General features: G+C 38.1%; 1 protein-coding gene across 1 annotated transcript; it reads left to right on the plus strand.

Annotated features, from left to right (window-relative positions):
• The first annotated feature begins 736 nt into the window (after positions 1-736).
• On the plus strand, positions 737-1,940 carry LOC125847094 (uncharacterized). The gene is made up of 2 exons (XM_049526800.1): positions 737-968; positions 1,456-1,940. Exons 1-2 carry the CDS (start codon positions 737-739, stop codon positions 1,938-1,940), a joined length of 717 nt encoding a protein of 238 aa, XP_049382757.1.
• Positions 1,941-25,251: the final 23,311 nt, after the last annotated feature.

Here is a 25,251-nt window from a genome sequence, read left to right on the forward strand (position 1 = left end):
AAAGAGTAGCACAAAAACATCATTTTCTAGATCAATGAATACCCACACCATGGCACCATTCTAGTAATTTTACATGTTTATAATGTTAATTAAGTCTCAATTGTGTCATAGTATAAGTCCTCTTCATTAAATGTAGATTGTATTAACTTAAATAATCTTGGACCATTTTTTATATAAGCCATTCTATTAAATGTATACATTGTTTAAATTCTACTTAAATTTACAAAATAACATGGTCAAACAATGCATTAAATTTGAGGATAGATTTTCATAGCTTCGAGTGTAGCTCATCAAAAAAAAGCATTGAATATTTCATACCGATTGTACCCCTTTGTGACTTGTTAATTACAAGGTTGTATATGTAGAGGTTGATAAAATAATAAAGATTGCAAGGGTAAATAAGTTATTATTTCCTTTACTTCTACTATATAATCCTTACTTCATCCTTTGAAACTACACGAGATGTACATTTTTCTTAGTTTCTTCCGCCTGGTTCTTCTGTGTTTTGTGAGTACAACTTAATTTAGACATATGATGTGTTTTATTAGTGAACTAATTCCATGTTTCAAGTTCTTCAATCAATAAACTTAACATGTCTATATATAACTATTTTCTAGGTTGATATGGTGCATATATATATAATATATCTCTATTATATATTTTTTCCTAAATTTAAACATATAATTTTTTTTGTATTTGCATCTTATGTATTTGTTTTTCTTTCTTGCAGTGATCTATGGCTACAACAAAGGGTAAAACTTCTACCTATAGAAGTGATGAACAAGAAATTGATCTCAATCTCACACTTGGTGGCCTTTATAATACTGAAAATCCTAACGAAATTTCAGTGCCTCAACCTTTTTCACAAATTATAGCATCAGTTGCCAACAATCCTGCATTTCAGCGGGCTATTGAGATTATAAGATCTGATATGAATAACAACTCAAAAGATATGCCTGAAATTAATGGTATGGTGTATATCCATTTTTCTACATTTTGTTGGTCTTACCTGATTTTAGGTTGTTGCACTTGTTTCATCTTGTTTATGCCTTCTTATGCTCTTTCCATTTTTTTTAATTCCTGCCTTCCGCTTTTTGGGGGTAGAAGGCAAAAAGAAAACGTAGGGGAGGGATAGAAGACTGAATTTAGCTGACAACCCTAGTCAACGAGCTTAAAAACTTTCTCCTTTCTCCGATTGTTTTTTATTAGTCGTCAACCACCAACTAAATCTATACATTTTCACTACTCGTACATGCTTGACCTACTTGAACTGTATTGAGGAAAGTGTTTTGTTTCAATCAATCAAGAATGTCTTCCCTATGTTCCACATATTTATTTACTCTATAGGTCTTAATCCCTTTAAATTTCTTTTTTTTTATTCTCTTGTAGTACTGGAGTCTACACCGTACACCCCTGAGAAAGGTAACTCAATAGTTGTTCCTCCGAAAATTACAGAGAAGAGAAAAGCAACTAGTCCAACTTTTGTTCCAAAAAGCAATGGAGAATCTGCTATCAAATTCAATGCGGAAAAGGGTAAGTCGATTTTCTTACCAGAAAGCCATGGAGAAAAGCCATCAAAGAAAGTTAAGAATTCTGATGAAGTATTGGATAAGGGTAAGTCAATTGTATTACCAGAAAACAATGGAGAAAAGGCGTTAAAGAAAGTTAAGAATTCTGATGAAGTATTAGATAAGGGTAAGTCAATTGTATTATCAAAAAGCAATGGAGAAAAGCCGTTAAAGAAAATTAAGAATTCTGATAATATTGTCACTTTGATGAATGCTAGTGAACTACTAAAGATTATGCCTTCTGTGACAACTTCTGGTGGTATCATAAATGGAAAACTGACAGAAGGATTCTCTATAGTGGTGGACAAGAAAAGCAAATTTCAATACTTTGCATTTGCCATGGGATGTTCTTCACGGCAGCTGAATTTGTGAAGCATGGTGGTGGGAAAGAGGTTGTAATCCCATGAAGTTTATTAAAGTAGTTAATGATGCATAAATAGGCAATGTTTAATGTCTTATCTTACAAAATGTTGTCAAATTGTTCAAATGCAACCTTAAACTTTAGTTTGATGTTTTTCGTTTTACATGAAGTCTTAATTAATTGTCCATTATATATTTTCATTCGTGAGGCTGAGGCATTAGTTTGAACTGATGTACTGAGTATGAAAGGAAATAAAATAACTCAGCAGATATCATAATCTTAAAGGAATCAGGTAAGGGAGTCAAGAACAAGTTGAGAGTAGTGACAAACTCCTGAATCTAGAAAACAAACACTAATCAAACAACAACCTACCTAGGTCCTTATAAGCTCGACAGGTTCAAACAACAACAAATACTACCTACTTGATCTCCCATAAGCTCGGTAGATGCAATTCAACATGTATACCCATATTGCTAATACTATATCCCCATAAGCAATCATTACGTCTTAATAACCCTTAGGCACTACATTTATCGCCCCGAAGGCAATCATTATGCCCTGATAGCCCCTTTGGCATAATAATCATAAATGCATTTCTTCTGTCAACACATGGATAACTTAACATGAAAATCATTATAACATTCACATCATATAAAAAGATCGATAGTATTTAATATATAACTTGTATGAAACGTGGAAAATGCATGAATACATTTACATTAAAAACATCTTGCTATATAATGGAGATTCGTGGTTTTAAGAAAAGATTTGATAAAGGTACATCTCTCCTTACCTTTTCTATCAACTTGTTTTAAACAACTGTTATTGCTCGAACACAAGCTGACATACTCAATCTACATAACATAACTAATTTTTCTATGTTAGTATACATTCAATCTCAACAAACCCTAACAGACTAAAACATTGATTGCGAGTCATATAAGTTGCATCGCCCCCATTTATACCATAAATCATATCCATTGATTTGATATATATGGTACATATCAAGTTATTGGAGTCACTAGGGATAATACCAAACTCATATTTAATCCATTTCTATATTTATCAGCTTTTTGCATGAACTTTCAACCCATTGATTAATATATATTTTTAACTCATAAATTGACTATAAAAGCTAGTGTCACCATCATAATTGAAGATGGAATTGAGAATTTCTATTATTGAAAGAATCGTGAAAATCTCCTCTTTGACTCTTTGAGTTCTTGGGTGGTTTCCAGAAAATATCGATCTATCCTAAGGGTTCAATGTTAGGTAAGCATTAGTGCGTTACACAATTAAAATCTACCCAAAACATCTTTTAATGCATACCTTAAAAGTTACTTTATGTTCATTGTTGATCACCTTTTTAAATGCTCTCAACTAACTCCTAAAATTCGTCTATGTTTTCTCTCCACAATATGAAGTTGAAATCATAGACATGAGATCGTGGTATTGCACTAGGAATGCGGGATCCATCACACGTCCCCTTTTCCTTTGTCTGAAAAGACTCACACGATGTGAAGCCATTGGTAGAGGAAGTTAGTTTTCCCAAGAAACCTTCTCCTCATAAGTATCACAATGGAAAGAGTTTCCTATAACTATGCTTGGCTTACTAAAGCACATTCTCTCAATGAGCTTGTTGGGTCTAATAAGAATAAATGAGAAAGAGAGGGAATATGAAGTGTTCCCATTTGCTTTGGTGAAAATCATTTCTACTTCATTGATGGTGGAAAGAAAAGTTCAAGTATTTTAATAAGGAAAAACACTTTTACTTGTTAAAAGGGTTCAAAAGAGGGACCCTTTTGTGTTGTCGTCGTCGTCACTCACTCGACTCAGCTTGACTTTGGAAAATGATCGATCGAGAAATTATTTTTGGAAAAATTTTCTTTATTTATTAAATTAATTATTTAACTATAATTATAAAATTATTGATTAAATTGGTGAAATGTACAACATGAACTGGATCCGCGCGACTTGATTTAGATTTTTCCAAGATTTTATTTAAATTTCTCATCGTTTCTCAAATGACTGTTCTGGAAGGTTGCAAACTTTCAAATACAGTGCTTCCATGACTATAAATACATTCCATTCCTCATATTTTTCCTTACGGATTTTTTGAACTTCTTCTTCTTCTGCACAAATAAATTCTAGTGTTCTTTACTACCGTTGAATGGTTCACTGACACCATAGTTTTAGGTACTGATACACTGGTGAGTAAGATCATTCTTTCATGAGAGAATATATTTCATTATCCTTGGGTACTTAAGGGGAATAATTTTGTCACGCCCCAAGCCTACACCCTGGACGTGGCTGGCACTCGAAGACCATTGCTGGCCCCCAAGCGAACCCTTGGCCTGGCTCTCTTAACTCAGCGGATTAACTCAATGCAATGCAAGGTTTTAAAACAACCTGACTGAAATAAAATCTGGCCAAAAAGGCATCTCGAGTCTCAAAATAGAACATTTACATATATACATAGATGAGAGACTCCAAATCAACTGACTGACTGTCTATGAAGCCTCTAAAATACTGAGATGGATGTTGGGACAGACGCCGCAACACCCTAATAAAACAAAACTGAGAGAACAACATAATCGAGTCCTCCGGAACACAAAGAGGCTCACCACTGACTCTGATGTACTCAACTGGATCAACGGCGAACCGGATGCTGGCCCTAGGTACCTATGTCTGCATCATAATAAGATGCAGGCCAACTGACATCAGTACATTGAATGTACGAGTATGCGAGCTGGAAAGCTAAACCACAACTTAAACTTGGAAGGAGTACAAAGGACTCTTACCTTGGCTCTGTTCAACTCATGAATAACTAAACTCAATATATAAAGCAATTAGACACATGCAATATATAAAGCTTGTAAAATATTGTAAATAACTTAGCTTGTTGAAGGTAAAACAATAACAACTCAACTTTACTTATATAAAAGTAATATAACTTTAGTGGGAGACTCTTTCAATCGACAATCACCACTATGAGCCCTAGTGGTGATACAAAGTTTTACCTCACGTTGCCCAAGGACATCCTATACCTTGCCGTGATATAGGAAGCTAACTTTACTAAGTGGATCCACTAGATTAATCTTATGGGTTCATCTAAAAAATATGACCCGTTAACTCCCATGTTGGAACATGGTTCTTATGGAGAGTTGAGTTTATATGAACTCGTGTCCCCAATTCGGTGCTCAAGACTACTCCCAAAAATACTTAGCTCATAAGTGTTTTAAACACATCTTTCTTTATTTGAGATAATTACTCAAAACTTTGCCCGAAGGCTCACTTGGAAACAATGTTCCTTTTTCTTGCAAACTAGCCCAAAGGCGCTTTTGGAATCATAGTTCCTTTCTTACTCAAATGTAAAAAAAAACATTTGGAAACTTCTTTGGGAATACATAGTTCCTTAATAACTTTTGAGAAATGAATTCAACTTTAAACTCTTGACTTAACTTGCAACTTGACTTAACTTGAAACTTGAGCCTTAAAATGAAGTTAAAACATTCAACAAAGACTCTTGGAAAGCTTTAAAGACTTGCTTTGACTCCCTTCTTGAACTTCTAAACTCAACTCTTAACTTCCCTCAACTTGGAAACTTACTCTCCTTGAATTGGAATCATGGATTCAAGGTATTTGCTCACGTTTTATGGACGAGTTCTTGACGTTTAAACGTACCTTGGGGTATGGGAAACAACTAGGGAACATAGGTACAACACCTAGGAACATGTATGAGAAAGTGGGGAAGGAATGGGAAAACTTGGCACTCTTAGCGCTCTGAGAGGCGCGGAGCACCAGACCTCAAACTTCAGAGAGGTCTGGTTGGGGCTCTGGTAGGGGCGGCGCCCCAGGGGCTGGACCTCAGAGTCCCTCTTGGGGCGCACTGGCTGGTGCGACGCCCCAGCCCTTTTCCCTAAAAACTTGACTTTTCTCCTCCTTTTCTCCAACTCTAAACCTTCCAATATTCAAAGCTTCAACCCCCAAGCACTTAGGATCATCAAAACCCTTAACATACACTAGTTTCAACTCAAAACACCCCCGGAAACATACACCAAACCAACAAGAACTACAACATAACACAATTACAACTTCAATAATTCCAACCAACCACTTCAATCAAACATAAACAATCTTTTCTCGAAATTAAACAATCTTGGAGTGTGGGGGAAAGAACAAACCCGACACTATGAACTCACATACCTAAAAGGGATCACCCCCGACGATATCCACGACGATCTTTTGACGAAATCTTACTTCTTCTTCTCTTTTCTCTCCTTTCTCTCAAGAACCCTAAACCTTACTATTTTTAAAAAGGGAAAAACTGATCACAATTAAGTCTTACACCTTAATATATATCCAAAGACAAGGCTAGGGAAAAGACCAAAATACCCTTACAAATTTTCGGACAGATTTCCTGCCAACTGCCCAACTTTCAAAGGGCATAACTCGCTCATACGAACTCGGAAACGAGTAAACTCTATGGCGTTGGAAAGATCATTCCATGGACTTTGCAAACATGACTGGAACCACACCTAGATCATCCTGATCTAGGAGCTATAACTATTCAAAGTTGGCCAAAATTTCATTATTTTCCATACTTTCCTGATTTTGAAATTTCACATTTTTTTCCAAAAATGACCATTTCCAATTTCAAGCTTTTTTTTCAAAGTTATTTCAAATTGTCGGATGTTACAAATTTACTTAAGGAAATATTGTGCATTCATTGTGCTCGACTTTCTTCGAGAAAAATATTTTTTTGATTCTTTTCTGTTTACTGGTTTTAAATTTCTGGTTTTGAAAATATTCTTTAAACTTTGTTGTTTCATATGAAGTTCTTCAAAGTTGTTCTTCTAAATATTTTCATAATACATATTAGATAAAGTTACAACTCGAACCCTTGAGTGATGATGGCACCTACCATAACCCGCCAGTAGGTAAGTCAATCCATATCTCGTAATCACAAGTAACATGCATATTGGGTAGAAACAACAATCATAAGATAAAACTAAAACAATTTAATGAAAAACAGCGAAAAGTAAGAGCGACACCAATATATACAACCAAAAGAGAAGATCTAATCACCAGACCTAGAAGCCACACGTACAGAGCTACTAAAAGAATAATAATCCCAAAAGTGGACCAAAAATACAGACTTGTCTTAAGTATAAAAGATTAGTAAAAAATATAAAGGGAAAGATATAGACGGATCCAAGACGCCATAAGCTCACCCTTGGTCTCTGAATTTTCGCAGCAGGATCAAAATCAATGTTGGCGACTAGTGCTCGGACCTGCATCACGAAAATAGATGCAGAGTGTAGTATGAGCACCGAAATAATAGGTAGCCAAAAAGTATCATAGGCTGACTGAGTTTGGAAAGTAAAGACAATAATGAAAAGCGAGAAATAATGATAACTAGAGGTCAAAAGCGGAATGCTAACGATAGACTAACTGTAGTGCAGACAAGTCTAGGAATGAACGGAAATGGAAGGCAAGTAACTAGCTATAACCTAATTGGACGCCCATAAGCACTGAAGATACACTCATGTGTAAGTTAAAGTAATAACCTGAATGGATCCTCATAAGCTTAATGGTTACACAGAAGAGCTACAACTATTTATGAATGAGAACTAGTGAATCGAGAATAAGGGAATGCACAACCCGGACCTCGAACCACGGCTAGAACACCCAAAGAACACAATAGAACCATGCAACCAAGTCTTACTCGACCGGAAGTAATGTGCTCGGAACTCGGAGTATGGTTAAAGATAATATGTCCAGACCTTGAATTTGCAGCTAAGAGAACGGTATGCCTAGACCTTGAATCCGCATCTATAATAACAATGCAAGAAACGATCCCATAACAAGAATCACCATCATAAGGCCACCGTGTATGGAAAACCACCCTAAGGTTGCCAACGAATCACTCCAAGCTCAAACCAAATCAAATCCTGAGTCATCGACCAAGAAAGGCATAGATGAAGGGTCACAAGAGTTGAGTTACCGCCTAGATAAGGCCCATATGTAACATCCGGTAAGTTGAAATAACTATGAAGAGGCTTAAAAATCAGAAATAGTCATTTTTGGAATAAATTGATTCAAAATTCTGGAAATTTGGTTAAGTGTGGGAAATCTGTGAGTTTTGTCCAACTTTGAGAAGTCATAACTCCTATATCAGGATGAGTTAGGAGTAGTTCCAGTTATGATTGTGAAGCTTGTGGAATGATCTTTCCAACGCCACCGAGTTTGCTTGATTCCGAGTTCCTATGAACGAGTTATGCCCTTTGAAAGTTGGGCAGTTGGCAGGAAATCCGTCCGAAAATTTTAAGGGAATTTTGGTCTTTTCCCTAGCTATTTCTTTTGGGGTTATATTGTGTGTTAGGCTGATTTTTGGATCATTTTTGTCCCATTTTAAAGAGTGAGAGCTAGGGCTTGAGAGTCAAGAGGAGAAGAAGAGAAGCATGAGGAGATCAAGCAAGTTTCCATCAAGGATCATCGTGGTTATCGTCGAGGGTGATTCCTACTAGGTATGTGAGTTCTTAGTGTTGGGTTGATCATTTCCCCCACACACCAAACTCATTTTTATTATTGAGAAAAGATTGGATATGTTGTTGAAGTTGTTAGGTTGTGTTGTTGATTGTGTTGTTAAAGTTCTTTGTAACATCCGACAATTTGAAATAACTATGAAGAGGCTTAGAATTGGAAATTTTCATTTTTGGAAAGAATTCAAAAATCTGGAAAATTTGGCAAAGTATGGAAAATAATGAATTTTTGGCCAAATTTGAACAGTTATAACTCCTAGCTCGGGATGATCTAGGTGTAGTTCCAGTTATGGTTGCAAAGTTCGTGGATTGGTCTTTCCAACGCCATCTAGTTTGCTCATTTCTGAGTTCGTATGAGCAAGTTATGCCCTTTGAAAGTTGGACAGTTGGCAGGGTCCGTCCGGAAATTTTAAGGGTATTTTGGTCTTTTCCCTAGCCTTGTCTTTGGATATATATTAAGGTGTAAGACTGATTTTTGATCAGTTTTTCCCTTTTTAAAAAGAGTAAGAGTTAGGGTTCTTGATAAAAAATGAGAGAAAGGAGAAGAAGCAAACTTCGTAAAGATCGTCGTGTTTTTCTTCGGGGGTGATCCCTATTAAGGTATGTGAGTTCATAGTGTTGGGTTGGTTCTTTCCCCCACACGCCAAGCTCGTTTAATTTCGAGAAAAGATTGATTATGTTTGAGTGAAGTTGTTGGTTGGAATTGTTGAAGTTGTAGTTGTGTTGTGTTGTAGTTCTTGTTGGTCTGGTGTATGTTTCCGGTGGTGTTTTTGAGTTGAATCTAGTGTATACTAAGGGTTTTGATGATTCTAAGTGTTTGGGGGATAAAGCTTTGAAGTTTAGAAGGTTTAGAGTTAGAGAAAAGGAGGAGAAAAGTTGAGTTTTCGGGGAAAAGGGCTGGGGCGTCGCGCCAGCCAGCTCGCCCCAAGAGGGACTCTGAGGTCGAGCCCTTGGGGCGCCGCCCCAACCAGACCCCTCTGAAGTTTGAGGTCTAGCGCTCCGCGCCCCTTAGAGCGCCAAGTCTTCCCATTCCTTCCCCACTTTCTCATGCATGTTCCTAGGTATTGTACCTATGTTCCCTAGTTGTTTCCAACACCCCAAGGTACGTTTAAACGTCAAGAACTCATCTATAACACGTGATCAAACACCTTGAATCCATGATTCCAATTAAAGGAGAGTTAGTTTCCTAGTCAAGTGAAGTTAAGAGTTGAGTTTAGAAGTTAAAGATGTGAGTCAAGGTAAGTCTTTAAAGTTGTTCAAGAGTCTTTGTTGAATGTTTTAACTTCATTTTAAGGCTCAATTTTCAAGTCAAGTAAAGAGTAAGAGTCAAGAGTTTCAAGTTGAGTAAAGAGTTTAAAGTTGAGTTCATTTCTCAAAAGTTATTAGGGAACTATGTATTCCCAAAGAAGTTTCTAAATGTTTTTACATTTGAGTAAGAAAGGAACTATGATTCCAAAAGAGCCTTTGGGCTAGTTTTCAAGAAAAAGGAACATCGATTCCAAGTGAGCCTTCGGGCAAAGTTTTGAGTAATTATCTCAAATAAAAAAAGATGTGTTTAAAACACTTATGAGCTAAGTATTTTTGGGAGTAGTCTTGAGCACCGAATTGGGAACACGAGTTCATATTAACTCAACTCTCCATAAGAACCATGCACCAACATGGGAGTTAATGGGTCATACTTTTTAGATGAATCCGAAAGATTAAGCTAGTGGATCCACTTAGTAAAGTTAGCTTCCTATATCACGGCAAGGTATAGGATGGTCTTTGGGCAACGTGAGGTAAAACAGTGTATCACCATTAAGGCTCATAGTGGTGATTGTCGGTTAAAGAATCTCCCACTAAAGTTATATTACTTTTATATAAGTATAGTTGAGCTGTTATGGTTTTATCTTTAACAAGCTAAGTTGTTTACACTATTTTACAAGTTTTATATATTGCATGTGTCATATTGCTTTATATATTGAGTTCAGTTATTCATGAGTTGAACAGAGCCAAGGTAAGAGTTCTTTTGTACTCCTTCCAAGCTTAGGTTATGGTTTAGCTTTCCAGCTCGCATACTTGTACATTCAATGTACTAATGCCAGTTGGCCTACATCTTATGACGATGCAGACACAGGTACCCAAGGTCAGCTTTCAGTATGCCGTTGATCCAGCTGAGCACTTCAGAGTCAGTGGTGAGCCTCTTTGTGTTCCGGAGGACTTGATTATGTTGTTCTTTTAGTTTTGTTTTATTAGGATGTTGCGGGGTCTGTCCCAACATCCATCTCAGTATTATAGAGGTTTCATAGACAGTCAGTCAGTTGGTTTTGAGTCTCTCATCTATGTATATATGTAAATATTCTATTTCGGGACTTGAGTTGCCTTTTTGGCCAGATTATATCAGTTAGGTTGTTTTATAACCTTGCATTGCATTGAGTTGTTGTCGAGTTAAGTTTCCGCTGAGTTAAGAAAGCCAGGCCAAGGGTTCACTTGGGGGCCATCAATGGTCTTCGAGTGTCGGCCACGTCCAGGGTGTAGGCTCGGGGCGTGACATTTTTGTTGGTTGTGGGACATGATTTGGTTATGTGTTTGAGTTGAATTTCTTTAATGTTGAGGGATATTTTTTATCCTTAGTGTTTGGGGTTGAGTCCATTGAAGTTAGGGTGGTTTAGAGTTGGGAAAAAGAGGGAGAAAAGTCGGATTTTTTGGGCAAGGGGCTGGCGCGTCGCACCTTCCAGCGCGCCCCAAAAGGGACTCTAAAGTCCAGCCTTTGGGGTTGGCGCGTCGCGCCTTCCAGCACGCCCTAAAAGGGACTCTGAAGTCCAGCCTTTGGGGCGGCATGCCTAGCAGAGAGCCAGCAAGTCCCTTCTGAGCTTCAAGAGCTGGCGCTCCGCGCCTTGCAGAGCGCCAAGGACGCCAAGTTCCCCCATTCTTTACACACTTTCTCATGCATGTTCCTTGGTATTGTACCTATGTTCTATAGTTGTTTTCAACACTCTAAGGTACATTTAGACATCCCGAACTCATCCATAAACATGGGATCATATACCTTGAATCCATAGTTCAATTCAAGGCAAGTTAGGATCGAAGTCAAAGTGAAGTTAGAGTCAAGTCAAGCAAAGTTAAGAAGTAAGTTCAAGCAAGTCGCTAAAGCTTTTCAAGAGTCGTTATTAAACGTTTTACCTTCGTTTTAAGGTTCAAGTTTCAAGTCGAGTAAAGAGTATAGAGTTCAAGCCAAGTGAAGAGTCTCAAGTTTCAAGTTAAGTCAAGAGCATAAAGTCGAGTCCATTTCTCAAAGGTTATTAGGGAACTATGTATTTCCCAAAGAAGTTTCTAAATGTTTTTACATTTGAGTAAGAAAGGAACATCGATTCCAAGAGAGCCTTTAGACTAGATTTTGAGCAATTATCTCAACTAAAGAAAGATGTGTTTAAAACACTTATGAGCTAAAGTATATTTTTGGGAGTAGTCTTGAGCACCGAGTTGGGGACACGAGTTCATAGTAACTCAGCTCTCCATAAGAACCATGCGGCCAACATGGGATTTTCTCGGGTCATACTTTTTAGATGATCACGAAAGTTAAGCTAGTGGATCCACTTAGTAAAGATAGNGATGGTTCTTGGGTAACGTGAGGTAAAACGTTGTATCACCACTAGGGCTCATAGTGGTGGTTGTCGGTTAAAGAATCTCCCACTAAAGTTATATTACTTTTATATAAGTAAAGTTGAGTTTGTTATTGTTTTATCATTAACGAGCTAAGTTGTTTACACTGTTTTACAAGCGTTATATATTGCATGTGTCTTATTGCTTTATATTTTGAGTTCAGTTATTCATGAGTCGAATAGAGCCAAGGTAAGTGTTCTCTTGCACTCTTTTCAAGCTTAAGTTGTGGTTCAGCTTTCCAACTCGCATACTCGTACATTTCATGTACTGATGCCAGTTGACCTGCATCTTATTATGATGCAGACGCAGGTTCCCAGGATCAGCATCCAGCACGCCGTTGATCCAGCTGAGCACTCCAGAGTCAGTGGTGAGCCTCCTTGCTTTCCGGAGGACTCGGTTGTTTTGTTCTCTTAGATTTGTTTTATTAGGATGTTGCGGGGTCTGTCCCAACATCCATCTCAGTATTATAGAGGCTTCATAGACAGTCAGTCAGTTAGTTTTGAGTCTCTCATCTATGTATATATGTAAATATCCTATTTTGAGGTTCGAGTTGCCTTTGTGGCCAGATGTTATAAGTTAAGTTGTTTTGTAACCTTGCGTTTGCATTGAGTTATTCTGTTGAGTTAGGTTTCCGCTGAGTTAAGAAAGTCAGACCAAGGGTTCGCTTGGGGCCAGAAATGGTCTTTGGGTGCCGGTCCCGCCCAGGGTGTAGGCTCGGGGCGTGACACCATACTATCAAATCAAAGTTTGTTATATCAGTCTACAGAGAGGTAAGTCATTTGAAAAAACATCGGAGAATTTTTAAGGCCTATCGGCTCCAAACTCATGTCTAAGGCAATCACTATCCTACACCTAGGTTAAGGCCACTAACAAGCTACCAATCATCATATCAAAAACGTTTCAAAAACCACAAATAATGATAAGATCAACACAACTATACATTAGCATGCTCGATTTCTCGAAAACCCAAAAATAAGATTAAGATATGAATTCTAACAATTAAGCATGATTCAACTACAAACCCATCCTAATTCTAGCTATTAAACATGAATTTACATTTATAAGCTCAATCTAAAGGTCTGTAAGTCATAGCCTACCTCAATGCAGACTGTGTGCACTCCAAAATCATAATTCTAGATCTTTCCCCTTCTGAACAGCCTTCGATTACTACCACGTCACCAAAAATGATCACAACGTCAATACGGATGTTTAAACACTAAAAATGCAATAATTGGAGATGGCCCCGAAATTGAGTCAAAAAAAATTTTGGGACCTATGTTGTGAATCTCAAACAGACTCCATTAATTAGTTATAATTAGCTTACTGAACTTGTTCCCCGAAAATGGCACAATTAAAGCTCGAAAATAATTAGAAACAGGTCATGCAAGAAAATGATCACAAGAACACCATTAAAGAGACTTGGGCAGTCTATCTAGACAAGAAATTACCTTTGAAATGAGGTTTCCACGCCTCCTTGAATAATCCCAAATGAAATCCATAAAAAACCCCAACAAAATGCAGCATGAATCAACTAATTTAGAGGCTCCTAGTTCTTAAAATTGTAATTTGAATAAGCTATACTAAGCTGAAATCGCGACAAGTCTTTATCAACAAAACCCAATTAAATAACCTCTACGAACATGGGACCCAGTCGATGGTCATGGAAGGTTGGGACCTCAAGGCATCGTGAATGCAATTCCTAGCCCATGATCGTGAAGGGTCAGCCTTTTTGCTCACGCAATTGCAGTGCAAGGCCCGCGAACGCGATGGCCAATCCATCAAGCCTCCACAAATGCGACATTGGGCTTGCGAACACGGAGACCAAGACCGATGGTCACCATGAACGTGGATCAACTCGTGCTAACACAAAGGGTAAATAGAGGTTGCACCAGCTGATGCACATCAGCTGGTTCCACAAAGTTGAAAATCCCCAACACGATGCTCGAGATTCATTCAGATGCCCGTGCATGTAAATGAATTATGCTAACCAACCAAATTCAACATTCTAGACTTAATGGAGATGTTTAGACTTCCAACCAATGTCGTATTGACGTAATGAGGGTCCTACACACAAACTCTATTTTAAGCCATAAGCTACAAAGTTGCTCGAACTAGGCTTGGAAGCCTCGGGATTCGCACCAAAGGTCCTTTGAGACCACACTCAATATTTCGGAGCTAACAAAACCATCAGAATTTCATTTTAAGTTGTCTTCCTGAAGTTATGAATGAAGTTATTCATTCAAGTTTCTAAAGCTCCAAAACACAAATACTTGCACAAAAACAAAACAAACGGCCAAGTAACCAAACTGTCAATCCCAATGGGGTCACTATAAGAACGCTATAAACGCCGAAGAGAATGAAATAAAAGGGAAAATGGCATGAAGGTTCATTACATATAACAATCTTAAGGAAATTATTAATATTATTATTAGTAGTATTATTATTATTATTATTATTTATTACTCCCTCCATCCCATTTTATGTGGCAACATTTGACCGGGCACGGAGTTTAAGAAATAAATGAAGACTTTGAAATGTTTACCAAATTGCCCTTTAAAAAGTAGACTTACTTTTCTCTCTCCTCATAAATGTATTGGAGTATTATTTTAAGATTAAGTGGGACCAACAAGGGTAAAAAAGGAATTGTACCTTTAAATACTTTCCATATAAGGAAATGTGACATTCTTTTTGGGACTGACCAAAAAGGAAATGTTGCCACATAAAATGGGACGGAGGGAGTAATATATATCCTGTTTGGAGACTAAAACTTGAGTGGTTTTTAACTCCGTGTAAAATTTTAGATGTGTTTAATTTTTAGAGACTAAAATCATCTGATTTTCTATTCCTTCGATTTGAAGAATGTACAAACTTAATGGAATATATCATACTGAGCATTTGGTTCAAAAACTATAAACCTCACCAATCTATTAAATATTAAGTGTAAATTAATATTTCAACTTGAAGAATATTAGAACATCGGTGGAACATTACTGTTTATACTAGCTAGTACAATGATTTGAATAATATAACAACTCCATTGTTGTTGTTGTGATAAGTTTGTTATTCTGTTTATTGTTTACTGAAATAGTTTGTCAATTTTTTATAGTGAAAATAAATGGCAAAGCACTACTACTTCTGCGACTGTTGTGGAACCAAGCCAAATTGTTGTGCCATGGGCAGAGAAACCAAGAAAATATTTTGGAGTCATCTTCAAAGTATGGAAATAAAGAGTATTTATCTGGCTTACCGCTCTTGGTATGCAGAAGTTTGCCAGTGAAGACCCTCCAGTTCCTGCCGCTATATGCCAAACAAAGACATATTAATGATTGTTAAGACATGGAAACAGACACAATTCTTATGCAAGGGGTACATTCTAAGTGCTTTAGAGGATAATTTATACAACATCTACAGTGCTTTGAATACTTTAAAAGACTTGTGGGGTGCACTTGAGAAAAAGTATAAGACCGAAGACACATGCTTGAAAAAATTTCTAGTTGCCAAGTTCCTAAACTATAAAATGCTAGACATCCCAAGTTTAAAAGATTCAAGTTTTTTTCCATGACCTTATTACTGAATGTATGGTGGTTATGAAGCAATTCAAATAGTTGCGATGATTGAAAAGCTACCTCCTTGGTGGAGAGACTTCAAAAACTATCTAACGTAGAAATTCAAAAAGATGAAGCTAGAAGATCTTGTGATTCATCGCAATATTGAGGAAGATAAAAAATAGCCGAGAAAAAGTCGTGTGGGAAATCAAAATTATGGGAGCTAATACTGTTGAAAAGGCACCTCTAAAAGGTAAGAAAACAAAGAAGTCCACTAAAAAATAAAGAAGGGGCAAGCTAAGAAAAAATTCAAGGGCAACTGCTACAATTGTGGAAAAGCTTACCACATGGCTCCTGACTGTCGTCCCCCAAAAAAGAACAAAAACAAGGGTCAGACAAACATGGTGGAAAATATGGATGATGTGGATGGACTTTGTACTATGATAACCAAGTGCAATTTGATTAGAAACCCTTGGATAAGAAGTCACATGTATCAAAGCTGAGGTCTCAAAACAACAACTAGAATATGTCTTGTACTCAACAAAGAAAAAGCAAGTGCAGTATTAGTACAAAAACCACAATGTACTGGTAAGATCATACGGCCAGTTCTAAGGTATGAATCTAGAACAAGTAACCACAATACAGTAACACAAGTCAACACATCTAACCTTAAGTCAACCACAAAAATAGACTCTTACAATTTTTTACTTAACAAACACATGAAGCATATCCCTCGGGTAGGCACCTGTGATCATATGAGGTCCGGGTAGATTGTTATGTGATGGTTGAATTGCTCGTTATTTGGGTGATTTGTATCAGACTTAAGGGAAATGGATACAAACTATAGAGGTAATGTTGTTTCGGTGAGATTTTTTTTGTGCAGATAAACTCTATCATATTAAGGTTTTTAATTTTGAGTTTTGTTTTTTTGGTTATTTTAGTCGCCTTGCATATTCGTTACATTATGTCGTACAACGTCCCTGTTGTCTTGGGGTGCTACATTTATGCATGCAGGTTATTAGGAAGACATGGATCCTTGTTATATCTGGTCCATTTTTATTGATGGTTTTTATGTTCCATTCATTCCGTAGTTTTTGAGTTTTCGGTCTTCTTTTTCTTTTATAGATAATGGGTATGTCAGGCCTCGACCTGACTAGATGTTAGTGGTTTTTCAATTTAGGGACTTGAAGATTCATGTTGTTGGTCGAGAATGTCAAGTGTGGCCTTACTGGCTTTGTCATTAGATTATGCTTATAAGATTGTGGCATGGATAGCATTACATTTTTTTACATTTCAAATTTTTTTGTTGAATGTTATTGATTTGATGTGGACCCAATAGCCCACTTGCATTGTTTGATTTGGTTTCACTTGGTTTGCTCGATCAAGTGAGGCACTAGGTGCCAGTCAGGACTCTTTCTTTCATAATGACCCTTATAGTCATCTTCATGTTTTTGTGTGGTTTGACAATTTTGCCCCTATACATAGCTCCTATGTTATGTTTTTATGTGATAGGATGGGAGACACTTCCCAAGGTAGTCGGGAGAGTTTTGAGTGAGTTTTTCCTATTTTGGAGCTTTTGTGTTAAAAGGGTTAAATTCAGTTAACATTCTCGGAAAATGGGCTTGGATTGGAAATTTGTCAATTAGCTCTAGAGCGTTGAGTTTATTCTAGTAGGACCCTTGGTTAGAATCCTATAGTGGTCAGGTTGATTTTGTACTTCATGGTTATTTTTTGGTTTCTAATTATTTTGGTGGTAGTGTTGACTTCGGTCAACATTTCATCAAGACAACATTCATTGGTTGATTCATCTTGTTGAATCCAGAATATCGTTTATAATTGGGTAACATATTTGATTTGCATTTGAAGGATCCTAGATGAATTCTAAGGTCTATTAAAGACTTGAGATTTTTTATCCTAAGATGTTGATACAACTGCTCCCGCGAGAGCTTGGCTAGCTTCAAAGGATATGCTCCTACAATGATGGTGTTGCTTCATTGATATCAATAGCCTTCACTGCTACAGAGCCTTTTCGCTCCAGCGAGCTTGTGCTAGCGAGCTTTTATCCACTCCGGTGGAGTCGGAGGAAAGGTTGACCTTTGCTCTTGCGAGCCTTTTCCCGCTCTAACAATGTTGCACCTGCGACCAATGGTCCACAGGTGTGATGAACCCTGATACTTTTAAGTCTCATCACCCTTCTAATTCCATATCAGTGTGCTCCCATTTTTTGTCCATTGTCGAGTTCATGATGAGGAGATTTTTGCTCATTTTTGTCCATTTTCTTCTCATTTGCCATCTATTGCATATTATAACTTTTATTCTGCGTTTTGTTCTTGATTTGAACCTCAAAATTCCCTTACTTTCAAATTCTTCAAAGTAAGCTTTTGAACAATTTGAGGTATGAATTGACTTCTATTTGCACATAACTTTGGGTCATGTGATCCTCACCTTGAGGGTAACATAATAATGGAGTTAATTCTTCATTTTATCATCGATCTCCAAGGGTCAACTTTTGACCCATTCTATGGTATAAAATTTTAATATCAATATGGATATCATTATTCCCGTATTGACGTATAATTTCTGTTTTCAATAGCATGACAGTGGCATGAGGATTTTCTGAAAGAAAAAGTTTTAAGTAGTAGTTCGAGTGCGATTTCGACTTTAAGGTAGGTTACAACTTCCTTCTTTAGACTTAGAATAGTTAGATCTTCTATAAATTGACTTGCATGATTGTTAGAAAGGTGTTAGAATGAATTTAGGCTATATTGATTCTTTATTATGATTTGGCCATTTTTGGGAGTTTAAACTATTAGCCTAGCCTTAAGCCTTAGTTCAGGTTGATTTTTTCCTTAGCTTTGACTAGTATAGAATCCTTACAATGCTCTTAGGGGATTTAGGATTTAAACTTAGTTCTAGATGTTGTAAGTTTCTTGTTAGAATATTTAGGTGTTTTCTTTTTGTGGTTTTGGCTTCATCTATGGTATTGTGATGGTGGGCCTGAGGCCTTGGATTTGGACAAACAAGAAATCCTTGTTAGTACCATTGTACTGTGGAGGGTTTCTACCCTATTTGATTGTGTGATATGAATATGTTAAGGATTGATCTAACTGTGAATGGAATACATCTATATGCATTTTCTTGTGAATTTTTGGGTTTTTAAAATTACAGGCCTCAGTTTTACTTGTTTGGGCCCCGTGGGAGTGTATTTCAAAATTACAAATGAAAATTTTGTTTTAACAAAGGATTGTGCCATTGTTATGGGATTTCAACTTTTAAAAAGAGATTTATCCTAAATTCGTTGGTCCTAAGGTTTCTTTGAAAGATGTACTATTTTCTTATTTACTCATTGCCCGAGGTGTGATTTCGGGTTTTACTTTATGATGATGAGTCTAGGGTGTGATTTTAGTTGGCCTATAGATTGAATTTCAGATCTTATTGTTTTTGCATTTGTAGTTGAGCGGCAGCATGTCTGCACAACGTCTTGGGGAGACTACAGCGGCCAACAAGGGGATTCAAAGACTTTTTACTTTATGTTTTGGCCACATATGCAATGCATCATCTCATATTGTATGTTTGTATGTGGTTGACTTGCATTTAGTGTGACTTAACCCTTGTTATTGGTATCTTCACTATCAGTACTTATGAGAATGATTCTAGTTACCTGTTACTTCATAGTGTTAGCACTATCGTGCCCCTTATATTTATACAGTTTCTTTATGGGTTCAGTCAACCTACTATTCCTATTGAGTACCCTATGTTTTAAGTACTCATACTGAACTTCTGCCTCTTATTCTAATGTAACGCCCAAAACGAGACACCCTTGTTGATTTTTTATCATTCAAGGTTGTTGTTGCTTTGATCATGGTGAGCTCTTGATGTCTGGAGACTTGCTACCTTTCTTCTTTATTATGTTATTTATATTTTGTATTTTGTGAGACAAACCTATTGTATATAGCTCTATCCTTGTACTTTAAACGCTCTTGTACCAGTGCCACTAGACTTGAAATTCGTTCTTGTATATATTTGTCTTTCCTGGTCACTTTTAGGCCCTTGTTGTATATTTTGTACTCTTTGTACATATCTATGATATGGTCCCCTTATTATTTTATCATTGCTTTTGTGTTAGTTATATTCTAGCTTTGTTTATCGCGTGCTAGTTGGATTTTGGCTTACCTACTAGGAGTTTATGATAGGCGCCATCATGATTCGATTTCGAGTCGTGGCAGTTTTGTAGAGTGCCAAATTTGTAATTAGTGTAAAGATATGTCATAGGAATTAAGCTTACACATTGTGTCTAGTAGAGTCTTGTTTACGGGTATATTGTGCACTACACTCAATATTAGGAGGCTAAAAGACAAGTGTCTTAATTTGAATTTATGACAAGTGTCTCTTATCCAAATAAGAACTTGAGAAAAATGGAGAAAAAAATAAATGGAGCATAGCCAAATGTCACAGACTTAGAGTTCTCACTAAAGCTCTGTGCGGCTCTTCACGACTTACTCACTATCTTTCAAGATCTTGTAAGCTCAAGAAAGCTCTTTATTCTAAGATCGCTAAAAGAATGAAAAGGAAGACTTAGAGAATTTTGGAAGAAGGCTTATATTGCTTGGAAGAATGCTTTACACTTTCTTTCTTGGTTGCTTGCTTGGATGGTGCCTTGCAAATGAGGGACACCTCTATTTATACTACCTCCTAGGGACTAAAATGCAATTAATATTTACTTTGCAAGTCCCTAAACTATTTACACTTTGGTCCCTCCCTAGAATCTTCTACTAATTCTAGGAAATTCTAAAGCTTTCCAAGAAAATATCTAGTCCCTCTTCAAGAATTCTCTACACATTCTAGAGAATTCTAAGGCTTTCTTGGAAACTACCTAGGACCTTCCATTGCCTTCTAAGTTATTCTAGAGAATTCTAGGGAATTCTCCTGCCTTCTTGAATAATCTAAAGGATTCTAGAGTCTTCTGAAAACCTCTCCACAACTCTAAACCCTTCCGCCCCTATTCGAACACAAAATTTCACTGTGATATGGCGGGACGTGACACTCTCCCCCACCTATTGATGCGACGACCACGTCGCATTGCTGCTACATCGTCATCCGAGCCTTGTGCGTGCACGACCAATAGTCCATTAACTCGATTAAGGCCCTTGCGCAATGCCTTCAACGTTTTCCATATCACTTCTAGCTCGGACTTATGACCTACCTCCTTCCTAGGAGGCAAGCACCTCGGCGGCTTCTTTGGCATCACGGCATTATTCCTTTCTGGAACCTACTCCGTGCGTAGGCGTGGTGGCAGGGACCCTTTTGCGCCATTGTCTTCTTTCGGACTTGCAATGATGGCTCTATGCGTCAACTCCTTCTTCTTAGGGCCTCTTATGAGCTGTAGGGATGTTAGACGGACTTGTCCTTTCGTCTTCGGTACCTTAACTAGGGGCACCATACATGATCTTCCTTGCTCCATGACTAGAAGTCGTTGGAGGTAAGGGTCGATCACCACGTGGCACTGCTGGAAGAATTCCTGCCCAAGAATTACTGGTCTTACCTTGCCACTCGCCTAGCGTGATGCTCACTCCATGTGCGACTCCGCTCACAGGAGTCGGGGGTGCATTGATCGTCTTGAGTTGGGCTTTACTTGGACTGTAACCCAGGCCCAACCTTGTCGTTGCCGTCTTGGTCATGATATTGACCTCTGCACCCGTGTCGACCATAGCACGCGCGGGTCCCATTTATCATAATGTCGACATACTGCGTGTCGTATCCTCTTGGCTTCTCTGGCTGCTTCGTGATGGCTCCGCATAGTCCTATCGAGCCTAACTGTGTTGTCTCTACGCCTTGTCCTTGCTCATGTGCGTCTTTCACTTTCCGCTCTCGTAGGATAGCACCAAGGCTCTTCAGTTCAGGGCACTTTGCATAGCCATGAGGCCCATTACATATGTAGCAACCACCTTTGTTGGCAACCTCTGTCTTCCTCTCCGTGTTGCCATGACGTCCAGACTTTTTTTCATCGAACTTGTAGGTATCATGATTCTTGGGATATGGCCGCTGCTCTTCGCCTTTGCCACGATCTCCCCCACTATGGTCATGACTACCTCTCATCTCTTCTCTTCTGGCTCTATCGGGCTTCTCCTGCCTGAAGTTTGTCAAAGCTTCGGCCTGCATGATGGCTTTGTCTATGGTCCTGATTTGCCGACGTTCCAACTCCGTCCTGGCCCAATTTTGCAACCCATCCATGAAGTGGAACAACATATCATCATCCGTGAGGTTAGGAATTTGAAGCGTGAGGGTAGTGAACTCCTGCACATATGCGCGGATATTGCCCATTTGCTTCAGCTCCCTAAACTTGTGTTTCGCCTCATAGATGACATTGTTAAGGAAGAAGGCTTTCTTGAACTCCTCCCGGAATTGCTCCCAGGTGTTGATGTGCATGTCCCCTTCCCTATCTCGGCCTCCTTGCGCTCCACCATAGCATGGCCATCTCCAAAAGATACAACATAACGGTGTTGACCTTACTCTCGTCACTCTTCAGCCCGTTGCACTTGAAGTAATTCTCCAAATACCAAAGGAAATTCTCCACTTCTTGCGTGTCACGGACGCCTTTGAACATAGGTGGCTTGGGAGCCTCGACCCTGGCCTCCCTATCTCGGTCAAGCGACGATGATCCTCCAGCTGCCACACCTTCCTTGAGGGCTTTCATCTCGGCCTTCATGGTCTCAATCATGCTCAACGCCTCCATGAGCCGACACTCCAAGGAAGTGATAGCCTCCTTCATCTCAAACTCGGCCCGATGACGTCCCTCTAACTCCTTACAGATGTTTTCGGTCTCCTCAAGGGTGAAGTCTTCGAGAGTCTTGAATTTGCCATCGGCCACGTTCATGCGCCGGCCTAATATCTCCACGGCCTACCTTGGCACTTCAACCCTTGTGACCCACTCTTCTCCTGCGGTGACGTCAATGGCCTCCTCGCCAAGTTCCTCGTCACTTGCTTCGGTGGTTAAGGGTGGATGAGATGTTAGTGCCTCGCTTGGTGTGGGATCCAACAACATTTCTTCATGACTCTTTTGGGGCTTCTTTCCCTTGCGGTTCTTCTTTCCACCTTCCGAATGGACGTTGGTGGTGCTAGCGGCGTTTACGTCTCCTTCGGTTGTCATTCCCTTAGTATCAAACTTTCGCTCTAATACCACTTTGTCACGGACTTAGAGTTCTCACTAAAGCTCTGTGCGGCTCTTCACAACTTACTCACTATCTTTCAAGATCTTGTAAGCTCAAGAAAGCTCTTTATTCTAAGATCGCTAAGAGAATGAAAAGGAAGACTTAGATCATTTTGGAAGAAGGCTTATATTGCTTGGAAGAATGTTTTACACTTTCTTTCTTGGTTGCTTGCTTGGATGGTTCCTTGCAAATGAGGGGCACCTCTATTTATACTACCTCCTAGGGACTAAAATATAATTAATATTTACTTTACAAGTCCCTAAACTATTTACACTTTGGTCCCTCCCTAGAATCTTCTACTAATTCTAGGAAATTCTAAAGCTTTCCAAGAAAATATCTAGTCCCTCTTCTAGAATTCTCTACACATTCTAGAGAATTCTAAGGTTTTCTTGGAAACTACCTAGGACCTTCCATTGCCTTCTAAGTTATTCTAGCGAATTCTAGGTAATTCTCTAGCCTTCTTGAATAATCTAAAGGATTCTAGAGTCTTCCGGAAACCTCTCCACAACTCTAGACCCTTCCGCCCCTATTCGGACACAAATTTTCACTGTGATATGACGGGACGTGACACAAATCTCAATTTTTCATCTCCAACTGCAATTGCTGTAAAAATATGGTCAACAACATTGAAATAGTGTGTTTGTCGGAGGAAAAATGATACTAAAAGAGATTTATAATCATGCTAGAACAAATAAATTTAATTCAAGAAATACCTTTCGAAGCTCTATGTTTAAGTAAATTTGTAAATTTAACTCCAATTCTATCTATTTTTGCAATGATCCCAAATTAGTCATGTGTGTCATTCTTCCTTTAGGTTAGAAAAAGACTTGTATATCCATCACATTTTTATTTGACTGAAACCTAGACAAAAATAAATTTGTTTTCTTTTCTGTCAAAAAATAAGATTATGAATCCCAGTTAAATAGAATATAGAAAAAACTACAAAATTAATCATTGAGACTTTCTATCATAATTATAATTCGAAAATATAATTTAATATCATAATAAATTACAAATAATCGCACCATATATTTGTTCTCATGTTAAGGTTAGAGTGAAGTGTCAATAATACACCTAAATTTTTTATCTCATGTTTTTGTGTTTCTGTCACGCCCCGAGCCTACACCCTGGGCGGGACCGGCACTCGGAGACCATTGTTGGCCCCAAGCGAACCCTTGGTCTGGCTTTCTTAACTCAGCAGAAACTCAACTCAACAGCATAACTCAATGCAATGGAAGGTTATAAAACAACCAACTAATAAAAATCTGGCCAAAACAGCAACTCGAGTCTCAAAATAGAATATTTACATATATATATACACAAAAGAGAGACTCAAACTAACTGACTGACTGTCTATGAAGCCTCTAAAATATTGAGATGGATGTTGGGACAGACCTCGCAACATCCTAATAAAACAAAACTTAAGAACATAAATAACTGAGTCCTCCGGAATGCAAGGAGGCTCACCACTGACTCTGGAGTGCTCAGCTGGATCAACGGCGTACTGGATGCTGATCCTGGGTACCTGCGTCTTCATCATAAAACGATGCAGACCAACTGGCATCAGTACATGAATGTACGAATAAGCGAGCTGGACCGCTAAACAACAACTTAAGCTTGAAAGGAATACAAAAGAGAACTTACCTTGGCTCTATTCAACTTATGAATAAATGAACTCAATATAAAGCAATGAGACACATGCAATATATATATAGCTTATAAAACTATTTAAAACATAACGTAAAAATCATATTTATAATATCATGAAAATACCATGCTTGCTCTCAAAGTCTACTTGTGCAATGCATGAATGAAGTCTCATACCCCCATTCATACTAAGCAGAACTTATCGAGGAACCAAGCTCTTTCTACTGCTGTGGGAGTTTCTCTAACCGATAACCACCACTATGAAACTAAGTGGTGATACAACGTTTTACCTCACGTTGCCCAAGGACCATCCTATACCTTGCCGTGATATAGGACCTTATTATTGCTTAGTGGATCCGCTAGCTTAACTTTCGTGGTCATCTAAAAAGTATGACCCGAGAAATCCCATGTTGGCTACATGGTTCTATGGGGGCCGTATGTTCTTTGAACGCTCCCCCAATTCGGTGCTCAAGACTACTCCCAAAAATACTTTAGCTCATAAGTGTTTTAAACACATCTTTCTTTAGTTGAGATAATTACTTAAAACTTAGCCCGAAGGCACTTGAAAACTCTTTCTAAAAAGAACAAATCAAAACCATATTTTTAATATGATCATTGATGACTCGGGATATTCATATTGCTTAAACATTGATGGTATATCTAGAGACCATACTATTTAAACATTGATGACATACTCGATTTGTCATACTAATCATATTTTAGAAACTCTTTTGC

The sequence above is a fragment of the Solanum stenotomum genome, chromosome 12 (assembly GCF_019186545.1).
Source record: "Solanum stenotomum isolate F172 chromosome 12, ASM1918654v1, whole genome shotgun sequence".
NCBI lineage: Eukaryota > Viridiplantae > Streptophyta > Magnoliopsida > Solanales > Solanaceae > Solanum > Solanum stenotomum.